This window comes from Juglans regia, chromosome 14, assembly GCF_001411555.2.
Source record: "Juglans regia cultivar Chandler chromosome 14, Walnut 2.0, whole genome shotgun sequence".
Classification (NCBI taxonomy): domain Eukaryota; kingdom Viridiplantae; phylum Streptophyta; class Magnoliopsida; order Fagales; family Juglandaceae; genus Juglans; species Juglans regia.
In genome coordinates, this window is record NC_049914.1 from 13420709 (window position 1) to 13442667 (window position 21959).

General features: G+C 33.0%; 2 protein-coding genes across 2 annotated transcripts; both read right to left on the reverse strand.

Annotated features, from left to right (window-relative positions):
- Positions 1-291: 291 nt before the first annotated feature.
- On the reverse strand, positions 292-4873 carry LOC108990326 (E3 ubiquitin-protein ligase WAV3-like). The gene is made up of 2 exons (XM_018964249.2): positions 4362-4873; positions 292-2647 (listed from the first exon to the last, which is right to left on the reverse strand). Exons 1-2 carry the CDS (start codon positions 4581-4583, stop codon positions 719-721), a joined length of 2151 nt encoding a protein of 716 aa, XP_018819794.1. The 5' UTR covers positions 4584-4873; the 3' UTR covers positions 292-718.
- Positions 4874-13264: 8391 nt separating this feature from the next.
- Positions 13265-13822, reverse strand: LOC108990306. Its single transcript, XM_018964231.1, has one exon. The coding sequence runs from the start codon at positions 13820-13822 to the stop codon at positions 13265-13267; it is 558 nt and encodes a 185-aa protein (XP_018819776.1).
- Positions 13823-21959: the final 8137 nt, after the last annotated feature.

The window sequence follows — 21959 nt, forward strand, 5'->3', positions numbered from 1 at the left end:
GGTACTATTATAGGCATGCGTCATATAGATCTAGCCATCGATTGGTTTCCAAGGAATGAGGTTTGAGCATATAGTTGTAGTCAAGCATAAAGACAATTTGGAGAGAGAGAGAGAGAGAGAGAGAGAAGAGCAGAGCAGAGAAAGAGACGTAAACATCATTTCAATATAAAGTTTTCAGTAAACAGTTTCCTGAGGTCTACGATGCTGGGTGTTAGTTGCCAGAGCTTAGCTGGAAAACTCCATTCGTGATCACAATTCATTCACAAGTTGTTGATTTAGAAAAGCATGATATGAAAAGAATCAGGAGCAGATGTCATATATATATTTAAAATTAAGTGAGCCCCAAGTATCCCCACAATTACAAAGCTATACCCCCTTTCTTCTCAACAAAGAAATGAAAAAAGAAACAGAATTTTCTCTATGTACATCACCACAGAATCACACCTTGTAATGCTCAACCCCAACCTTTCCCTTTTCACCATATCTCTCAGCACCCCCATTACTCATTAGAACACCTTCCCCCAATATTCTTATTCACTTACATGGCAAAACTATGGAATATTTTCTGCCATGTCATAACACCCAAAACTATTTTCCAATTATACCCCACTTCCCAAAACCACAATAAGGTAAAAGACAATGCTAACAAAGAAAGAAAAAGGTCTGCGGATATAGAATATATGTAGTGTGAGGATAATTTCCAGAGACATTCTATTGATTACCGTCGTGATCGGACTGGAAATGATTGAGCAGGTCGAAGAGATCGTTGAGGTGCTGGGTTCCCTAAAATCATTGTCTGGGACCGGTTTACCATGTCCACCATAGATGGGGTTTGGTAAGCTTGCACAAGGCTTGTACTATCTGTGGAATCACCTCGTGCAGTTGCCCTCTGCCACGAGTGCGAGCTCAATCCGGATAAAACGTAAGCCCTTCCAGATGCCTCATACACCTGGCGATTTGCCATCCTATCTTGCATCTCTTTCAACTCAGCACAGAGTGAGACACATAAACGGTCACTAGCTCGTGCAGAAGCAGTTTCAGACAATATCCTACGACAGCTCTCTAAAACAGACACTGCACCAGCTAGATCACCATTTTCAGCCGCAACTCTAGCCTCGGCCATTGCCTCTGCAGCACGAAGCCTGTTTCGCTGCCTGTCCACTTCCATGGAAATGACAAGTTCTCCAGTGATTTCAGGTCTCTGGATCTTTACTTCATTCGTTTCTTCCAAAGTCACCGTCTCCTTTGTAATAGGGTCTCTGTACACGCATCTAACATTTAGCAATGACATCTCATCGTCGGAACAAACTGGAATATTGATTGCCACCAAAAAATCCCTTTCCTCTTCAGCATACAAGACGCCTACATCGATAAAGCCCATTCTTCTATCCGCTGCCATGCTGGTTCGGTAACTTCCAGCCTTTATTGAACTGAGTTGCAAACTAGGGTGAACACATTCTACTCTAACTTGTAGCTCTTGCACTACCACGCTCAAGAGGCCTCCAATGCATTGTGCAAATGCGTCCTGAATCACACCTTCTGCTTCTATGAAAGAAAATGTCCCCCCAGAGATCTCAGAGATCGAGTGCATTGATGCAGCATCATGATCTGCACCAAATCCAAATGCGTGAACTGGAATTTGCAAGCCTTCACCATTATTACGACAGATTGAGATGGGTAAAAGTGATTGGTAGTCTGCTTGATCACGAACCCCAGCAGGACTACTGACAGTATATGTATCCTGCCCATCCGACAACAGTATAATACTGCCAACTGGGTTCTTCCACTTGCGGTCTACCAACACCTTGGCACCTTTCCTTAGGCCTTCAGCAATGTTTGTACCACCATTTGAAATCAAAGAATTGACCGCCTGTAATGCCTGCTGCCGTCCAGTATCAGTCATTCGACGAAGAGGAAAGAGGCGACGGGCTGTTGAGGAAAAGGCAATGACTGAAAGCCGGTCAGAGGGACCAAGGTTTTCTATAACAAAGCCCATGGCTCGTTTCAGCAAAGCAAGCTTGGTACCTGCCATGCTGCCACTAACATCAAGCACAGTGATGAGGTCAACTGGAGCACGAGAATTTTGACATACTGGTGGCAATTCAGCCTGGTTTCTGTTGCTATCCTGTCTTTCACTTGTAACTGGAGCCTTGAGATGTATTAGTACAGTGAAATCATTGTGAGAAGCTGATCTAGTCACAGCAGAAACTTCAGGATAAGTTTTAATGTCTATTGTTCCAATAGTATTGCCATCAGCAGATTCTTTAGCAGATGTACGTTGCTCAGTAGGACGTTGATCCAAAACTTCATCGTCATCAAAGACAACTGGCTCAGGGGCATGAAATATTGAAGCAATCTGCCGACTTGTGTCTAACCGAGGGGGAGGGAGCCGTCGTAGAACAGTCATCCAGCCGTCATCTTGGGGCCAACCTACTGGGTTGATTCGTGACCTTCCATGGGAAAGATCAGATGTAGGGCTTTGAAATGGAATCTCTTTCCATTTTGCTCGACAGATTGGACAAATTTGGTTCCCATGTTTAACATTAGACGTAATGCATTGGAAGTGGAAAGAATGGGAGCATTCTGCAGTAAAAATGGCATGACCCTGGCCTGGTTTCATGGTGGTCAGGCATATTGCACAGGTCCTCTGCAGTTTTGAAGAATGATTCCAATGGTATTTAGCATAGGATAGGTACAATCACAAGCATAAGAAGTTATTGCTTACTCTTCATCTCAAACTTGATCAAAAACAATAAAGATATCATATTTTACAGTTAAAAATAAATAAAAATGATAAGGGCATCCACTTGACTTTCACACATTATCAAATTAAACGGGGTAGGGGGTGGGCTGTTGCATTAAGCCATCCAAAGGATTGCTGGAATTTTTCAGACAATCTTGTTTAATTTACCTTTATTTGTAAGAACAGGAAATATTCAATGTGAGAATCCGTTTATTTTCCATGGGCTTCATTAAGAATGTTCTTATTGAAAAATATATTTTTATTTCCATTCAGTACTCGGATCCATATCTTCGCACTATGAAATAGTGTTCTTGGGTAAACGTGAAATTTCCACAAGTCACTTTGAACTACAGTGTCTAACACTGACCCTTTTTGTCCACATGCTGGTCCACTACTGAGACCAGTGCATGAAAAGATGAAATAGAATGCAACATATCTACACTATAGCTGCCAATTTCGAGAAAAGTTAAATAAAATTTATTCAATGATACAGTACGACCCCTCAGAAAATTAGCTAAACAAGAAGAAAAGAAAAGTCAATTTTAGGTAGTCAAAACATGGTGGAGGACATAATTGGTATTTAACATCAATCAATGGTGACTTTTAAAAAGTAAGAGTAATCAAACAATTCACAAACCTTGCTTTTTCTGGCAGAAATACTCAAAAACTAATGATGAAGCTTTCAATACAATAGCAAGGGAAAAAATAAAGAACAAAAAATACAAAAGCCCATCAAAAGAAGAGTATTGCCGAGTATTTCTGTTTTAATTTTTCTTTTCTTCAATGCTCCTCCCCTTTCCTCTGTTGAAGGTTAGTGCAAGAAAGTTTACAATCAACGGTACACAGTGTTTTTGAAAAATTGACATCAAAAGGAGAGAGAGACAGAGAGACAGAGAGAGGGGTAATGGGCGCTTGTGCTGACCACACAAAGCACTTTCCTTCAAGGGAAGATGAAAAGGAAAGGAACAGTGCAGTAGTGTATTACTTTTCAAATAAGCCAAAAGACCATGGTCCTCAAAGGGAGTACTCCACTTTATCCAACCCCACAAGCCTCTGTACAGTTGAAAACAACATGACACCCAATACACACCTCCACAATATCCAGTTACATCACATTATCACCACCACCACCACCACTAGTTGAAAACAATGAATGCGACAGATTATAAAAAACCACTATTAACCAATACATAACAGCCGGCATTAACAGTCACCGATATTTATGTTCTAATAAACCAGTTCAACTACTTGAACAAGAAAAAAAAATATATTATTGGCTCAAGAGTTGAAACCAGAATTATCCACAGGTTCAAATCAGGATCTACCACGGGTATTCACAAAAAGCTAAGGAAGCACTGAACAACGTAATAAAATATCGGTAAAAAGAAAAAAAAAAAAAAAAATCTTTCCAGAAAACAACTTCAGAAACAAATCTAAACATCTCTTACAATCAGTATTGGCATGCGAAGACAAATCCAAATATCTCTTGCAATCAATATGCCATGCAAAGATTAACATAAGAAAAATGAAAACATAGCAGCCCAGATAACCAGATTAACCTCCTTCAAGACCTCACAATCAACATGTTGCACTATGGGTCTAAATGGGGAATGCAAACCTTAGAAGATTTGGGTCCGGTTAGGGACAAGCGGAGCCCCGAAGAGGATGGAGTCGGCGTTGTGGGATGACAACCTAGGCCATGACCCGGAGTGGGTGAAACGGCGTCGGAAGGTCTGCCGGCGGATACGATAGGCGGCGAGGAATCGTCTAGAGTTTGAGGAACGTAGAGGCACGTGTTGATGCCCAGAGCCAGCTTCACTTTCCTCCATTTGCTTCCCATTTCTCAGGCTCTCTCTTTCTGTCTCTGAGATCTTCTCCAACAGTTTCTCACTTGGTGCGAGAATAGCTGAAAATCAGATCTTTAGGCGGCGATCCATAAGAGTGTATGATAAAACTCAAAGTGGGTATTTTCCCAAAGGTTTCAAAAGATTCTGAGCTCACCAATCTACTCACCCTATAAAGGGTATCTGTGGGCTTGAGAGAGAGAGGGAGGGGGGGGGGCGCTTTTGGCTTGATTTGGTTTTTGACTTTTTTTGGGAAGGACGGAATGGTAAGAGAAGGAAGCGGAATGGTCAATAGGAGAGGAGCAGCCCTTTTTAATAATCTTCATTTCTTTATCTTTTTATTTTTGTTTGTCTTTTTATTAGTTTTTTTTTTTTTTTTGTTAAAGTCTTTTTATTAGTTAAGGTGGAATGAACAAGATATGCATGTATGTGGCTGTCCAACAACCATTATTGTTAATTTCCCTTGCCTTTTTCACTATTCTTAATTCTACCCTTAGCCAATGCTGCTAACAAGTAAAAATAAAAATGAAATAAAATATTATTTTTTTATTATTATTTTAAAATTTTAAAAAATTAAATTATAATTTAAAAAAGTTAAATTATTTATTATATTTTATATAGAAATTTTAAAAAATTATAATTATGAGATGAAATATTTTCTGCAAACGAGGCTAAAACAACCCATTGAATGCTCGTGCCTTTTTTTCTTATTTGGTATTTCCTATATTAATAATGAGAAATATTATTTATAATTTTAGAATGCATAAATTATGTATATTTTAAAAAAAATGCTATATTATTTTTTTTTATAAAGATAATAATATCATTAATCAATAGAAAAATGATTACAAACAATTATCAAGCCAAATGGCTTGAGAAATACAGTTTGGAATTCAATTCCACCAAACATCAATACTTTCAACCTTGAATGCATATATAGCCAACTTATATGCTACCATATTGCCTTCTCTATATACATGTGAAAATAAAAAATTCTCAAAATATATCGCAAGTTTCTTTATCTCATGATATAACACCTCAAATAAGAGTTAGTCATGCTATCATTTTTTAGAGATTCAATGCATAGCAAACTTATATTAAAATAGTAATCATATCTTATCTTAAAATATGAATATATATATATATATAATATATTAAAGATGGATGAACAAATACTATGTTATTATAGTGGAATAAGAATGAAATACTAAAATATAGTCTAAGATAAAGCTAGGAAGGATAGAAAATTAAGAAGAGAGGAGTTCTTTCCTTTTATTTGTAAACCAATATGGGAATGCCTTATAATTGTTAACATGTAATCATGGTATGTTTGGCAAGTGAGAGTATCTCAAGTACTCTTACTACTATTCTTTATTTTATTATTACTTTTTACCTGTTTTTTTACTATTCATTACTTTTCATTACTTTTCACTACTATTCAATATTTTATTATTACTTTTTTTACTACTATTCATAAATATTCTCAACACTTCTCACTATCGAAACGTAAATCGGATTCAATTATAACTTAAAATCTTTATTTTAATTTTAATTTTTTTCATTCTCATATAGATTCACAAATAGGAATTTTCTAAAAGACGAAATGAATTTGAGAAGAGGTAGAGTGATGACATAGGAATAGAAAAAATGTTTTATACAGTCTGCTTTATACAGTCTTGTGATGTACGAATCTCGCACACTTTATTTTATTTAAAAATATATATATATGGGATTTGCATACCTTATAATTATAGAAATTATTTTCCTAAGAAAACTTTAAAATGTTGGGCAATTTATTTTATGAAATGTCGTTACTTTATTTATTTTGGGTAAATGATGACACACCCAACCATCTCCATTGAATGAGCACATGCACTCTCAATTACTTCTGCGATGTGAAGTAGTTTAAAGCTATTAATTTATGTACCCAGTTGTGTCATGCCATTCACATGAACCTCTCCATAAATGGACCTTCCGAGTGCATGACTTAATGGCCAGGCCATATGCATTATCCAGAATAAATAACATTTTTTATCCATAAATTACCATTAAATTTTTATTCAATACCTTACTGTATATAAAATCTTGGAATATATATCACATTATCAATTTTTTTTTTTTTGCACACTTTAATCAAATCTAATTTTTAAAATATCATATGCTCAAAATTTTTTTAATCAATCTTAATGATTAAAACTTAGTCAAAGATATAAATTAAAAACATATGTGACTTAGGGTGTAATTTAGAAATTCCTATAATTTTGGGTGGAAAGTAAAAATAAGGAATTTTGCTTCTCATCAGCTATTATTCACCTCTACATCTCACACCTAACAGTTATTTTTTTTTAATAGAGTGTGGGGTGTGGAGTTATAAATAATGACTAATGAAACGAATTATTCAAAAATAAATTGTGATTTTTTGTGTGAGAATATAAGAATACATTCTGTTTTTGTGAAGGGTACACCTACTATGTTGTCCCCATTTTTACTGTTGGACGGTATTTTTTTTTCTTTTTTTTTTCACATTTTTTAACATATTTAAATATATTTAAAAAATAAAAAAATACATCAATACATTTAAAATTAAATTTTTAATTATTAAATATAAAAATTGACCAATAATCAAATAGAGGTGTCAAAGAGCGGATATAATAGTGTTTTTCTTTTTACGAAATTTACGAAAGTAAACCGACAACTTGGTGAATAGTAAACATCTCGTGACTGCTTTTAGGTTCAATGTTGTTCCCTTCAAAATTCCCTTTAGATTATTATTATTTATTATTATTATTATTAACTTCACTTTTTTTTTATAGGTTATTATTATTAATTAACTTCACATCAATGGAATAAATTTATCATCCTACTATTTTTAAATGCTGGAATTCCTCATCACGAGGAATGGGATATAATCGTATGTTGGCTCATAGAAAATGAGTTGGGGTCAAAATAATTATAATTCTTCTTGCTAATCTTCAACTAACGCATGCATTTGCCTTAAAAAATCAAATTATGAACGAGAGAGAGAGATAGACATGAAATGATTTTCCAGGATTTTACTGTTGTATGATTTTCCATACAGTATTAAATGATTAATAAATATTATAAAATTTTAAAATAATTCATTTTATATAATTCTTTTAAAAATAATTATAACTCTTTTCACGAGTGTCACATGGATCATATTTTATTGAAGTGGGTCATTCCTTCATTAATTTATTTTTAATACTAAATTCCTTTTTTGTTTCTCCTAACAACAAAACAAATAAACTCATTAATACAACTTAAAATGACTTTTTCGGAAGATATAAAATAGCTTTTATCAGCTTATTGGTTTAGGATCTTTAGTAGGAGTCTTGAATATTTTTGTTTGAGTTACATTTAAGAGTCAAGTACTTTCCAAATTTATTATGTTTGTAAATTTTAATTAAATGGATCTTAATTCATTAATAAAACCATTCATAAAATCATTCTCCAAATTTATACCTTTCACCCTATCATAATTAAACCTCGCGTTATCATAATTTAATAGAAAATACTCTAACCATAAATAGATTACACAAAAATAATTTTATAAATTGATGTGGTTTGTCAGATTGTAAAGTTAATTTTATTGTAAAGTAATTTAACGGATTACATTAAGTCATGTCAATTTGAAAAATTATTTTTATGTAATCTCTTTGTAGCAGTAGTAATACTCTAATTTAATACATCCAATTTATTAACTTCCAATAAAAAAAAATTATTAATTGAGTTCATAATTTTAAAAATATTCTATTCAGACAATATTAAATATTGTATGGCTCTGGTTTAGGATATGTTTGAGAATACAACTGTTCATAAACTATTTAATTTTTATTTACAAATAATTTTTATTATTATTATAAATTATTTTATTATTAATTATAAATAATCTAAAATATTCTTTAACATCTAAAGATGGTTGGCAAGGGTCATACTGGGATTTTCATATTCTGGCGTTCTAGAATATTGAATGCCCATTCCACTTGCGCTTGGAGTGGGTGAGTGGGTTGGGTTGGTTTGAATGTTCTATTTAACCAACGGTGCGGCTGCGCCTTTGAGAATGAATTGCAATAAAAAGGGGAGAGTCTGGAGACCCCAAAGAAATTGACGTTTGATGATCTCGATTTGTAAATCGTATACGCCTCACGTTACTTATCCAACTTCGATGCTCTTTGATTTGGTGTACTCTATACATCAATTTAAAAATAGAATAAATACAGAGATCGATCGTGAATGTAATTGTCACGGGTTACGTACTTTTTTAATTTCCATGATTAACACATACGTACTTCTTTAATATGTTACAATAAAATAATAAGCCGTTTGGCAAATTTAAAAAAAAAAAAAAAGTATAATAATTCAGTCAAATAATCCAATTTGAATATACAGTTCTTAAACTGTTATTTGTTTTGCAATCTGATGCAAACAATAATATTATTATTAGTTTTGACATTATACCCTCAAAGTCTCGAACTATCATTTTTAATTAAATAATATCTTTCGTCCATTAAAAAGTTAAAAACCACTTTATCCATTTTAATTTATGTTTTTTTTTTTTTAAATATACTCTTTTTCCTTTTAAAATAAAATATGACTGTGAGAAATATTAAGTGAGAGAGACTAAAGAAAAACTTATACATAGATGTATTTTACATATGTTTTACATATTAAATTGTCAAAAAAATGTGAAGGTTTAAAAATATGCAATAAATTCTTCAATAATCTTATAATCCGACCTTAGATTAACAATTAAATTTAAATAAAGAATTTCAAAAAAAATAAAAAATATTTACAGTCGTAAATATGCAAACGTTATTCAATCATTTAAAAAAAATAAATATAAAATTCACATAAATTTATTATTTTTTAAAATAATTGATCACTATAAATAATATTAAAAAAATAAATTTAAGAAAAAAATAAATCTACCTCCTATATATAAAGCGAAGCAGTGGTTTCTAGGGGAGTAGGAATAATCGAGGAGGAGACAAGTCCTGTCAAGATGCATAATTGGGGCAATCCAATGTGTCTCACGTATTCTTTTAGGATTACTTTATCCATAAAATAAATAAATAAAAATTGCATAAACTTTAGGCCTTTCATTAGTCAAAGCTATTTATTGAAGATGCAGGTTTGGTTGTTATCATTTATCTAACCCTATTGAAGACTGCATTGTCTTTATTAATCACTAATGCTTCTTGGTCAATACACATGGTCATCATTTTTTTTTATTAATTTTTTTTAAATTTTTTTATCTGTCCATTTCGTATATGTCCTCGTAAATCTGACTCACGTGCTAAATCGATTATAATAATAAAAATTAAAATTAAAAAAAGAGTTCAATTAACATATTCGATGTTGGGTTTTGATCTATCCGTCTCATCTCTTATTGAAAATTACTAAATTTTAGAATTTAATATTAATATAATTTGCTAGATTTTCTTAGGCTTATCTCTTGTATAAATTCAAAGAATTTTATTATGTATAAGCAAATTTGCGTACTAATCTGTGTATTAATATTGTTGCCTTCATATTCTAAATTTAAATTAGCATTGCTTTCAATAAAATATACTTTCTGATCAATAATATTGAATGAGTGCACGTATTAGTGTGTAGAATCACTTACAATTAGATTTTTTCAAATTCAAAATTCCAAATCCTAATGAATATTCTTCAAATTTAATGATAAGTATTTATCAATCAATTAATTAAATTAAGATGCTGAACATTTAAATTTAAAAATAATAAATGCTGAATGATCACATCCCTGTCATTGCATTGAAATTCAAATAACTCTCTTTAATGGATTAATTAGGGCTAGGTATTGGAAGTCTATAACATGTAAAATGAATCATACTATTAATAGTTTGGAGTGGGTGATAATTAATTAATGTAGGGTTTTTTTTAGAATTTATATTTATTTTTTGTGAACTACTTCATCTACATAAAAATATTATAAATTAAATTATTTTAGACACTTATGTGTTAGTCAGATTTCTCATAGGTTGGATTTTCAAGTTAGTTTTTTGCTAAACTGGAATTTTACCAAGTCCGCGTGTAATTTACCTTTTGTAAAAAGCTTAAATAAACAAAGTACTTCTCAAATTTTTTATTTTTATTTTTTTTAACATTTAAGTTTTTCTTTAGTAGTAACACTGTTATCACCAATATTGTATCATTCTATTTATTTTCTCTTAAACAAAAAAATAAAAGTTGATGGGCAATACTACCATCTTATTATAGTATGATGAAAAGTGTGGTACGTAGAGTTTTTCTTCCTAATAAGCCAATTCTTAACATTTACTTACAGTCTATTCCCTGCTTTCTAGAGAGAAGCAGGGGTGGAGTATTAGGGAAAAGAGTTTTCTGCTACCTTTGACGATAATGTATATTTACATGAGTATAAATTTAAATCGGAAACCAGAAATTGGTCCGGACCAGTTTCTATATTATGAAAACCAGTCAGATCTGGTCTGATTTCGATTTCATAGTTTCTGGGACTGGACCGGACCGGTTGGAAAAAATATATATATAAAAATTAATTTTATATATTATACAAAATATTTATATATATATATAAGTTTTATATATAATATATAATTATATATTAAATTTTTATATATAATATATATAATTATATATCATATATGAAATAATTTCATATTATAATTTATAAATTATAACATAAAATGTTAATTTTAAATATGAATATTTGTAATTTGTTTAATCATATGTTATTAATATAATTATATAAGATAATGTTATTATATTTTATAAAATAAAAGTTTAATCTTAAAGATAAAAATTTAATTAATCATATGCTTTAAACATAATATATATATATATATATATATATTAAATTATTAATAACATTTTATCATAAGAAGAAACACTTTATTATATATTTTTTACTTTTTAAAAAAATTAAAAAATCGGACCGGACTGAAAATCGATAAAATTGGAGGTACCGGTTTAGGTGGGTAGCCGGGGCGTAATCGGTTTTGAAAAATATAAAATTGGTACATACCAATTCGGTCCTAGATTTTGTCCAAAATCGGATCGGACTGGTTACACCCCTATATATTTATAGTTTGTTCAAGGGATTGGACAGGCAATAAAAGTTATGGAGGACCTTGAAGACCAATGGAGTAGACTGAAGTTAACAGGGGAAGAAAATCCTATCATCGAACTACATGGATAGGGATTGACAGAAACACATAAGAAATGAGAATGTAGTTTGGTGGGTAAACTATGTATGGAGTGAGTAATTGGCAAAGAGGTAATTTCTTCGACAATGGCAAAGATTTGGAAAGTGAGTAAACCGACAGTTTTTCAAGAATGTGATCCCAATTTGCTCACAGTAACTTTTGATACATATGCCGATAAATAGAAGGTGATCGCGGGTAGGCCATGGTTGTTTGATAATTGCCTATTTATCCTTAAACTGTTTGATGGCTTCTCCCAACTGAGTAATATTAATTTTGATAGTGAATTGTTCTTGGTTCAACTCCATAACCTTCCATTTGCTTATATGAATAGAGAATGTTGAGAACGAATTGGCAACTCCATAGGCAAGGCGGTTGAAATGGATTTACCAGAGGATGGAATTGGATGAGGTTAGTTCCTTAGAATCAAAATTGAAGTGATGTTGCAGACTGCTTTGACAAGAGGTCGTACTCTCTGTGTAAATGGAGAAAAGGCTTGGATCCCTCTAAAATACGAGAATATGCCATGTATGTGCTTTTCATAGGGGCGCATGGTACATTGTGCATGTGGATGTTCATTAAAGAAACTTAATAAGGAGGCGATCGTGGAACAATCTCAATAGTTTGGAACATGGTTGAGGGCCGAAGCAAATTTGATGCGAAGGAACCAATCCAGAAATGAATTTTATGGAAAATGGGTATAAGGGTTGACACAAACAGTCTCCTGCAAATGGAAGAATTGATAGTGGCAACTAGAGAGTAAGGGCAAGTCCAAAAATGGAGAACAAGCACAATGGTGAACCCCGAATAGGAAACGACGATGAAGAAGACATAAAGCAAGGAGTCCTTGTGGAATTCAGGGATACTATGGATATAAGAGAGGATTTTGTGGAATAGTTTAAAACAATTGAGTTTGAAAAATTGATGGAAGGTAATATGGAGAGATTGAAGGATTTTGAAACTGTTGAGAGGGTGGAGGATATTGGGACGGGCTCGGGCCTGTTAATAGAGAAGCCCATACAAATGTCCATAGAGGTGATAACTAAGAAAGGGCTGGATATTTTTGTAGTTATGCAATCTGACCCAGTCACATATGAAGAGGGAGAAGTACTGGCAAGAGAAACCATACTCTCTCGAGAGGAAGGAAAATCTACTCAGAGCCGGGGAAAGTGGAAGAAGCATGCTAGGGATAAAAGTACAACCTCTTACCTCTTTGCTTGTGAGTTTTTTTTTTTTTTGAATCATCAACCATTGCTTTTCATTCATTCGTAAAAGAAAACATGCCTCAGTACAGCCTAACTAACTGTAATTATGGATCATTACAAAGCATCTCTCTATTGATAATAGAATAAATCCTCTTTAATCCAACAACATTCTCCCTCCATCCTCAAAGCCCTCTTAGCAAGTTCATGAGCCATACTATTTCCTTCTCTAAATATAAAGCCAACAGTCTAGTCTGATTTTTCAGTTAGAATGCTCCCTATGTCTTCTACTAATTGCCCCATCCATGCACATGTAGCCCTCCTTTCATATATCTCTTTTATTACTTTTTGAGCATCTCCTTCAAACAACACATTCTTGATATTCAATTCTACCACTAACTCCATATCCCTCCATAAAGCACTTGCTTCAACTAATTCAGGACTTCCAATGAACTCCTTCGAGACACACATTGAAAGAAGAAGCTCTCCCTTGTGGTTCCTTGCAACAATACCCATACCCAATCTACTATTAATTTTGTCAATGGTAGCATCAAAATTAATCTTAGTAACTCCTTCACCTGGTAGCAGCCATTTAGCATCTCTTCTCCTCTGACTATTTACTTCCCTATTCTGCTCATTCACATCTTCAGGTTTTTGGAAGATTTTAAGGTTTGATAAAGCAATTTGTATTACTTTGCTTGGACTATCAAACTTACCCTCAATCACAACTCTATTCCTTTTGGACCATAACCCTCTGAGAATCACAATAATCTCTTCTAACTTGGTTTTCTTAAAGCATATTTGCATTTTGTCCCAAAGCTAGAAGAACTCGACATCCTCACTGCTCCACTTTTGGAGTCCACTTTGATTCTCTGCCCACGCATCACTTGCTGCTAGGCAAGACCACAACACATTTTGTATTGTTTCTTCTCCCTTGCAACATATTGGACAAGTAGGCTCATCTAGTATCTTTTTTTGATATAGATTTGTCTTAGAAGGTAAAATACAGTTCAGTCCTTTCCACAAAAACTGATTTGTTGTGTTAGGAACATGCAACCTCCAAATCCCTTCCCAAACCGCATCCAAAATGTTCACTGGTGATCTCACTTTAAAGTTTATAGCTTTGGGAAGCCACTTTTGATTCCAAATAGAGATGCTTCTACCTTTACCAACTCTCCACACCATGCTTGCTTTTAATAGCTCTCGTGCTGCCAACAAACTCCTCCACATAAAGGAAGGCTTATAGCCAAGTTTTGCATCAATAAATTAACTCTTCTTGTAGTATTTTTCCTTGAAAACCTAACCTTCCAAGGAATCTAAATTCTGCTGCAACATCCATCATTGCATAGCCAGCATGGCCCTATTAAATACTTCAATATCCCTAAATCCCATTCCACTATCTTTCTTATTTTCACCATTCTACCCTAGCGCTTCTAGTGAATTTCTCTTCCTTGTTTTTTTACTACTCCACTAGAATCTTGTTAGCATAGAGTTAATCTCAAGACACAAGCTTCTTGGCAACCAAAAAAAATCATTGTATAAGTGGGTATGGATTGTAATACAGTCTTAATAAGAACCTCTCTTCCAGCACTGGAGAGAAATGAGTTTTTCCAGTTATAAATTTTCTTCCAAATCCTCTTTTTGACTCCCTTGAAAGTCTGGTACTTCGATCTTCCAATCATAGTTGGAAGACAAAGATACTTACCATAGTCCCCACATATAACAGCTCCTGCTTCTTGTAAAAATTTTCTTTGTGTAAGGACACTTGTGTTAGAACTGAAAAATATATAAGTTTTTTGTCTATTGAGGACTTGACCAGAAGAGTCTTCATACAACTTCAATATATCATGAATTGTCTTCCACTCTTTTTTGCTGGCTTTACTGAAAATCACACAATCATCTTCAAATAGCATATGAGTGATTCTAGTTCCTCCTCTTACAGCAGAACCACCACATATCTTCCCATTAGATTCAATTTTACTCAACAGTGAGCTTAGGCTTTCTACACATAAGATAAATAGACAATGAGACAAAGTGTCTCATTGCCTCAAACTTCTTGTTGGTATAAAACTTTCACCCACCTTTCCATTTACCACGACTGAGTATGTGATTGATTCCACACACTTCATGATCAGTTGAATCCATTTCTCACTGAATCCCATCCTCCCCATCATTGACTTCAAGAATTGGCACTCAATTCTGTCATATACCTTTGACATATCCAGCTTCAATGCCATGCTTCCATCTCTTCCTTTTTGTCTTGCCTTCATAGAATGTAGAAACTCATATGCCACCATTACATTGTCAATTATAAATCAATCCAGTACAAAAGCACTTTGAAAACTGGAAATAATGTGAGGTAATACATTCTTAAGCCTATTGGCTAGGGCCTATTTCACTTTGTAATGTCTTGTATAAACTTATCGCAAAAGTTTTAGCAAATAGGTTTAAATGTATACCGCCTGATATTATTTCTAACTGTCAAAGTGTATTTGTACCAAGGAGATCCATTACAAATAATGTAATGGTGGCCTATGAGGTCCTACATTCAAATAAATCAAGAAAGAAAAGGAAGTATTGGCAACTTGGCCTTAAAACTTGGCATGTCTGAAGCTTTTGACAAAATTGAGTGGCAGTTTCTAAAAGCCATGATGAGAAAGTTGGGGGTTTAATAAAAAGTAGGTCAAATTGTTGATGTAGTGTGTGGAATCAATATCTTATTCTGTATTGGTTAATGGAAAATCTGGAGAGAAGTTTACTCCAACAAGAGGATTGAGGCAATGAGACCCATGATCTCCTTACCTTTTCATCTTGTGAGCTGAAGGATTGAATCGAGTAAAGCTAAACAAAGTGGAGATATGAGAGGTGTAGTAGTAGCTATGGGAGATACTAAGATCACCCATTTGCTATTTGCAGATGATTTTGTGATTTTTAGTAGAAAAAATATGGAAAATCAGAAGAAAACTCAAGGAGTGCTTTAGTAGTATGAAAAAGATAATGGACAAGTACTAAATCGACAGAAGACCTTTATTCTATTTAGCTCTAAAACAAGTGAACTTATTCAAAGATAGATTATTAAAGATGCTGGAGCTATTGTGTGTGGTAATTATAGTAAATATCTAAGTCTGCTAACTATGATTGGAAGGTCTAAATACAATACATTCACAGGGGTTATGAAGAACATATGGAAGAAGATTAACAGTTGGGAGAACACTTTTTTATCCATTGTTGGGAAAGAGATACTGATTAAGGCAATTCCCCAATCTATTCTTACCTACACAATGAATGCATTTCTTCTACCAAAGAGACTATGCAAGGAGATTAATGCTTTATTATCAAAGTCTTGGTAGAACAACAAGAAAGAAGGGAAATGGATACACTGGAAGAGTTGAGAAAAAATGGGTAAAACAAAGAATACGAGAGGAATGAGGTTTTGAGATGTTGAGTATTTCAATAGAGCTATGTTAGCTAAACAAGGTTGTATATTGTTGCAGGAACCAAATTCCTTGGTAGCTAAAATTTCAAGAAAAAATACTATAGAAATTTCTAGTTTTTAGAGATAAAACTTGGGCACTCCATCTTTTATTTGGAAAAGTGTGTTGCTAGCTCAGGAATTACTAAAAGAAGGAATGGTTTGGAGAGTTTGGTAATGGAAACAACATATCCATTTGGGGCCACAAGTGGCTTCCACAGTCAACTTCTTTTAAAATTAAGTCCCCTGCAAATATATTAGATGGAAACTCGAAAGTAAGGGAGTTGGTGATTGAGGAACTTCACTGCTGGAATGAAAAGCTTATATATAAGATTTTTGAAAAAGATAAAGCAATTCAGATATGTAGTATTCCATTGAACAGAAGAGGGGCAGAGGATAAGGAAATTGGGGTTACACGAAGGATGAAAAATTTACTATTAGAAGTGCATATCATTTGGGGAGAAGTAAGGAAAAAGAAAAATATGGAGAATGTTTCCAGTAGACAGACACATAAATTTATTTGGGAGAAGATCTAGAAGCTAACCATACCTGGCACAATAAAATAGTTTATTGGGAAGTCTTTAAATTCTATTATTCCTAGAGGCAAAAGTTGTATCAGAAGAATATTTTGGAAGACGCTATCTATCCAATTATTGTAGGAAATAGGAAACAATTCAGCATGTCCTGTAGCAAGTGATGTGTGGGTAGATAATCAAAATCCAGTTCATAAGTGATACAATATTGAATTGGAGTTTATTCATCCATAGGAAATGGTGCAGAAGAGCTTCCACCAGGAAAAATTAAAAGAGATTAGCAGTAATTTTCAAAGGAATTTAGACCAGAAGAAATAAAACAATATTTGATAACAAGTTTGACAGCCAAGTTAAAGTAATACAAGGTGTCTTATCTACTTTTGAAGAATTTCGAGAAACACAAAGGCTGAGAGGTGGGCAACATAATGGGGAAGGCTCGAGCAGAGGAGAAACTAAGTGGTTTTCAATTGCTGAAGGCTTTACTAAAATCAATTTTGATGCAGTGGGGCGCATTAGAAAATGGGAATAAGTGTCATTGCAAGAAATTACAAGAGAGAGATCCTGATTTCTTTGTGTGCTACTAAGAAATTCATAGGCCAACCTACTCTTGCTAAATGTTGTACTTTATGGAGGACAATGGAATTTTGTAGAGAGCTTGATGTAAAAGATATAGTTTTAAAGTAAAATAAAAAATATATTCACTTTTAATTTTGGAGGCCTTAGACAATTGCCTAAGTGGCCTTACCCTTGAGCTGGCCGTGCTTGTAATGATTGATTAGGGCTGGTTTGGTTATACAAAATCAAATTATCTCATTTCATTTCATATAATCATTACAATTTTTTCAAACTCCTACACAAAATATAATAAATAATTAAACTTTTTTAAATCTCAAAATAAAAATAATTATATTAAAAAATTATATTATAATAATATTTTATTCAACTTTCAACAAAATATCTCATCTCTTCTGAACTGTATAACCAAATGACACCTAATTCTTTTATTGTTAATGAATGAGAAAAGTAGTTCTAATTATAAAAAGAAAAACATTTATATACACAACAACGTTAAAATTAAAATCGAGAAGTCTGCATATTATTTATAGAAAAATATTAAATGTATTTAAGAAAAATTTATGAAAAACTTACTTCTTTACTGTCAGTTATCGATATGTGGAAAATCATAAAATTTGAAATTCAAATTTGAAATTTCAAAAGAAAACTAACAAAATGAGTCTTGTAGGTAAAAGTGTAAATAAAACTATAAATACATGTAACATTACTTTTATTTATATACCTTTCAAATCTTAATTAAAGCTCAAACATAAATTCTAAGAATCTCTCAAGAATCTTATAAGGGGCAAGCTAAGACTAATTAACTCGTACTAATAATATATGTTTTCCATCAATAATTTCCTCCATCATGTATTTGATAAGTTAGGTCGAAATGAATGATTTTTTTCCCTCTATCTATTCTTTAACTTCCGTTTGGACAGTGAGATGAAATAATATAGTTTTAGATAAAAGTTAAAAGTTGAATAAAATATTATTATAATTTTTTTGATTTAAAAAAATAGAATTGTTTATTATATTTTGTGTGAGAATTTAAGAAAATTGTAATGATGAGATGAGACAAGATGAAATGAGTTGACCCCATTTCTATGAAGACGAGTTTAAACAGTGACCAAACATGCCATATATTGTGTGTATATATGTGTGTATGTATGTATATTTATATATATATATATATATATATATCTATATACACACGTTTTTATTAAATTCCCACACAAACGGGGCCACCCCATCTCTTGTGTGTGTGTGTGTAAAGTCCGATTAGGTTTGTTATAGCTGTGGTGCACATCGCCAATATGGATTGCAAGCAGCTTTATTTACCCACCATTTGACTCCAAACTCGGGACACAGTTAGCGTGACTTCCGTTGAGTTCAAACTGAAACTTGAAGCCTTGTTGAAAGGCGATCGACCGAGAGATCACGTCACGCGTGAAAAAAGATCATCAAGAAGAAGAAAACTTGGAAGACTAGCTAGCTTGTCTGGCATATATTCTTCACCCTTGGCCAAACTTTAATAAATGATTGTCTATAATTTCTTTATTCTAATATTTATTTTTTATTTTTTATAATTGGAAGAAATATAGTTACAGTACGTGAATTTTTTTACAGACAGAAATTAGATAAGGAGAGACTTTAAAATATGGAAAATTACGTACATACGCTCCCTCAAATTGAATTAAACAACCCATAATCTCGTTTGTTTTTGTAGATAAAATAAGATGAGATGAATTTGAATTACATATAAAAGTTGAATAAAATATTATTAAAATATATATTTTTTAATATTATTTTTATTTTAGGACTTAAAAAAAATTAAATTATTTATTTTATTTTATATAAAAATTTTAAAAAATTATAATAAATAGATAAGATGAGATAAATTTAGAAATTTTTTAAAAACAAACGTAAAAAGTTTCAATGACTCTCATTTAGATAACTCAGTGGCAATATGTCTGCAACAAACTTTATAAAGTTATAAAAAGAATCTTAGATTGTATTTGTATTTTGCAGGCAAGTTGGCAAAATGATTGAAATGGTGATGATGGAGGACACAGCGCAGGTGCTAGCTTTTCCAAATAATAGCCACTAGGGCAAGGGCTTCTTCACTCATTACTGCATCTGGTTTTATCCCATGGACATGTTTGCCTTTTTATCAAAGTCTAGGGGTACCCATGAAGTGGGGTTGGCATATATGGACCCAACCTCCCCCCAATAGTGCTAGATTCCTCTACTTTTTGAGCATCAAATTATTAGTAAAGCTTCTCATGAGTCTACAGAAATTAAAATGAAGATTAGAAAATAATAAAACCGCTGTGTTTGTGTCAAATCATTGTCACAACATTAATAAATCTTCTTAATATATGTATATTACAGCAGGGTCCCACAGACACCCATGCCTAAATCTGAAAGATTTGCTAACCTTAGTACAACCAGATAGAGATTAAAGAGAGATTTTCATCAATCATCGATTTTGTCATGTCATCAAAGTATAGGTTGGGCACTCCATTAATATCAAATGGTCTCTGAATCTCTATATATTAATTGTCCCTGGAAAAAGGTTATAAGCAAGGATAGTACTCCACTGGCCATTGGCACCATTTCACTCTATAAATCCACTAGGTATAACATCATTTTCACTTTAATGAACTTTTAGTGCAGAAGATTATGGAATAGCTTCTTCCTTCTTTTCTTTTCTTTTCTTTTCTTTTCTTTTTTTTTTTTTGTCGTCTTTCATTTTTCTCCCATTCCTAAAGCATTCTTAAGTCAGTAACTTAGATTGCGTTTGAATATTGAGTTGAGTTGAGTTGAGATGAATTGAGTTCTTTATAAATAGAAGTGAGTTGAGATGATAGAGTAAATTTTGTAGAGTTTACTTAAGATAAGTTTAGATGTATTTAAATATTAAAATAAATTTAGATATATTTATGAAAATTTAAAAAGATTGTAGGTCTTGCGTGTAAAGATGTATTGAATTGAAAAAGATTATGGATCCCACATGTAAAAAAATTTTGAATTGAAATAAAAATAATAATTTAAGAATTGAATATCTAGATATTAGATTTAATTTAAAATTAAACTGAACTGAATTGATGTCAATCCAGTCTAACAACCAAACCGGCCGTAATTATGAAGTTTATGACCATCGAGCAAGTAAAGTTGAATATTAATTAAGCTCAGAGTCTGGGATTGCCAACATGCAATCCGATTACCCATTCTTTTCGCTTGGACTGCACTTTCTTACAATCATTTTTCTGTATTTTTTTTTTTTTTCGGGTATGTAGAGAGAACTTTGTAACCCTGATTCAAAACCCTATGACCACCGGCACCCAACACATGCCCCATGGCCTTCTTTGGCCCTATGTCTATTTTCCGACAAGCCAACCACTGGCTTCACACGAACGGCATTTAGATCTCATGTGCCCCCTGCTTACCACTCCAGAAAAACCACCTTTCACCTAGCAAGCTCTCATGTTCCAAACACGTCCCACGCATCTGCTTAATGGTCCCACCCTATCTGTTGCCTCCTCAACCAGCCTCTTACTTCCCGGCACCAGTTGATGTGTGAGCTACATGCATCAGCATCCGCACCCGTGGCCACACTGGGTCACCTGTACTAAACCACTACCAAAAGAACTCAACAACCCCATTCTCCTTGCAAACATTCCCATCCCATATGAGCAGTAGATCTATGGTGTTTTTGGTCTCTTTTTAAGTTTTTTAGGTTCTTGAAAAGATCAATATATTGTTGCTTTCGGAGTCGGCCTTCCACTCTGTCAAGTACTGGTCTTTGTCCACCTTCCTTATCTGAGAATACCGAGGATGCGGGCTTGGAGATCTTCAACCACTGTTTCAACATAGCCGAACTCTATGCTAACGTCCCTTCTTATTACAGGTTCTCCTTGTACAATAGATGTTTAAAGCAATCTAATCAATTGACTGCCCAATCAAACACTTAATAATTTCCAACTATGGTACCGTATCGATTATTTGGTAGCATTTCTCAAATTGGTTTAATTTTGTGTGTTTTATCATGTTTTTCTTGTGATGATTGTTGATAGCTCGATCTACTTCCATCCACATTCAATGTGTTTCTCTTTCCTTTAATAATCTAACAATATATCTTAACCATGAAAGAGACAATGTTTTTGTTTGTCACTAGTTTTGATCCACATTAAGGATGGAATTCATGGAAAGCTGCATCCAATGACTCTAAAATCAAGCTTACAAAACTTTTAACAAATCAACTACGCTTTGTACGTACTAAAGGAGGAAAATTTAGCGAATCAATGGCTCCAATATTGCACATATAGAGAAACAATCAGAGGGGATGTTCCCTCGAAAAGCCTGCTTTCTACCTTTTTCT

Bases quoted from the DNA above. Each gene is read 5' to 3' on its own strand.
- LOC108990326 (XM_018964249.2), bottom strand. From the start codon at position 4,583: ATGGGAAGCAAATGGAGGAAAGTGAAGCTGGCTCTGGGCATCAACACG. The intron at 2,648-4,361 runs GTTTGCATTCCC...TCAAAACTGCAG, and splicing joins CCGGACCCAAATCTTCTAAG to AGGACCTGTGCAATATGCCT.
- LOC108990306 (XM_018964231.1), bottom strand. From the start codon at position 13,822: ATGCAAATATGCTTTAAGAAAACCAAGTTAGAAGAGATTATTGTGATT.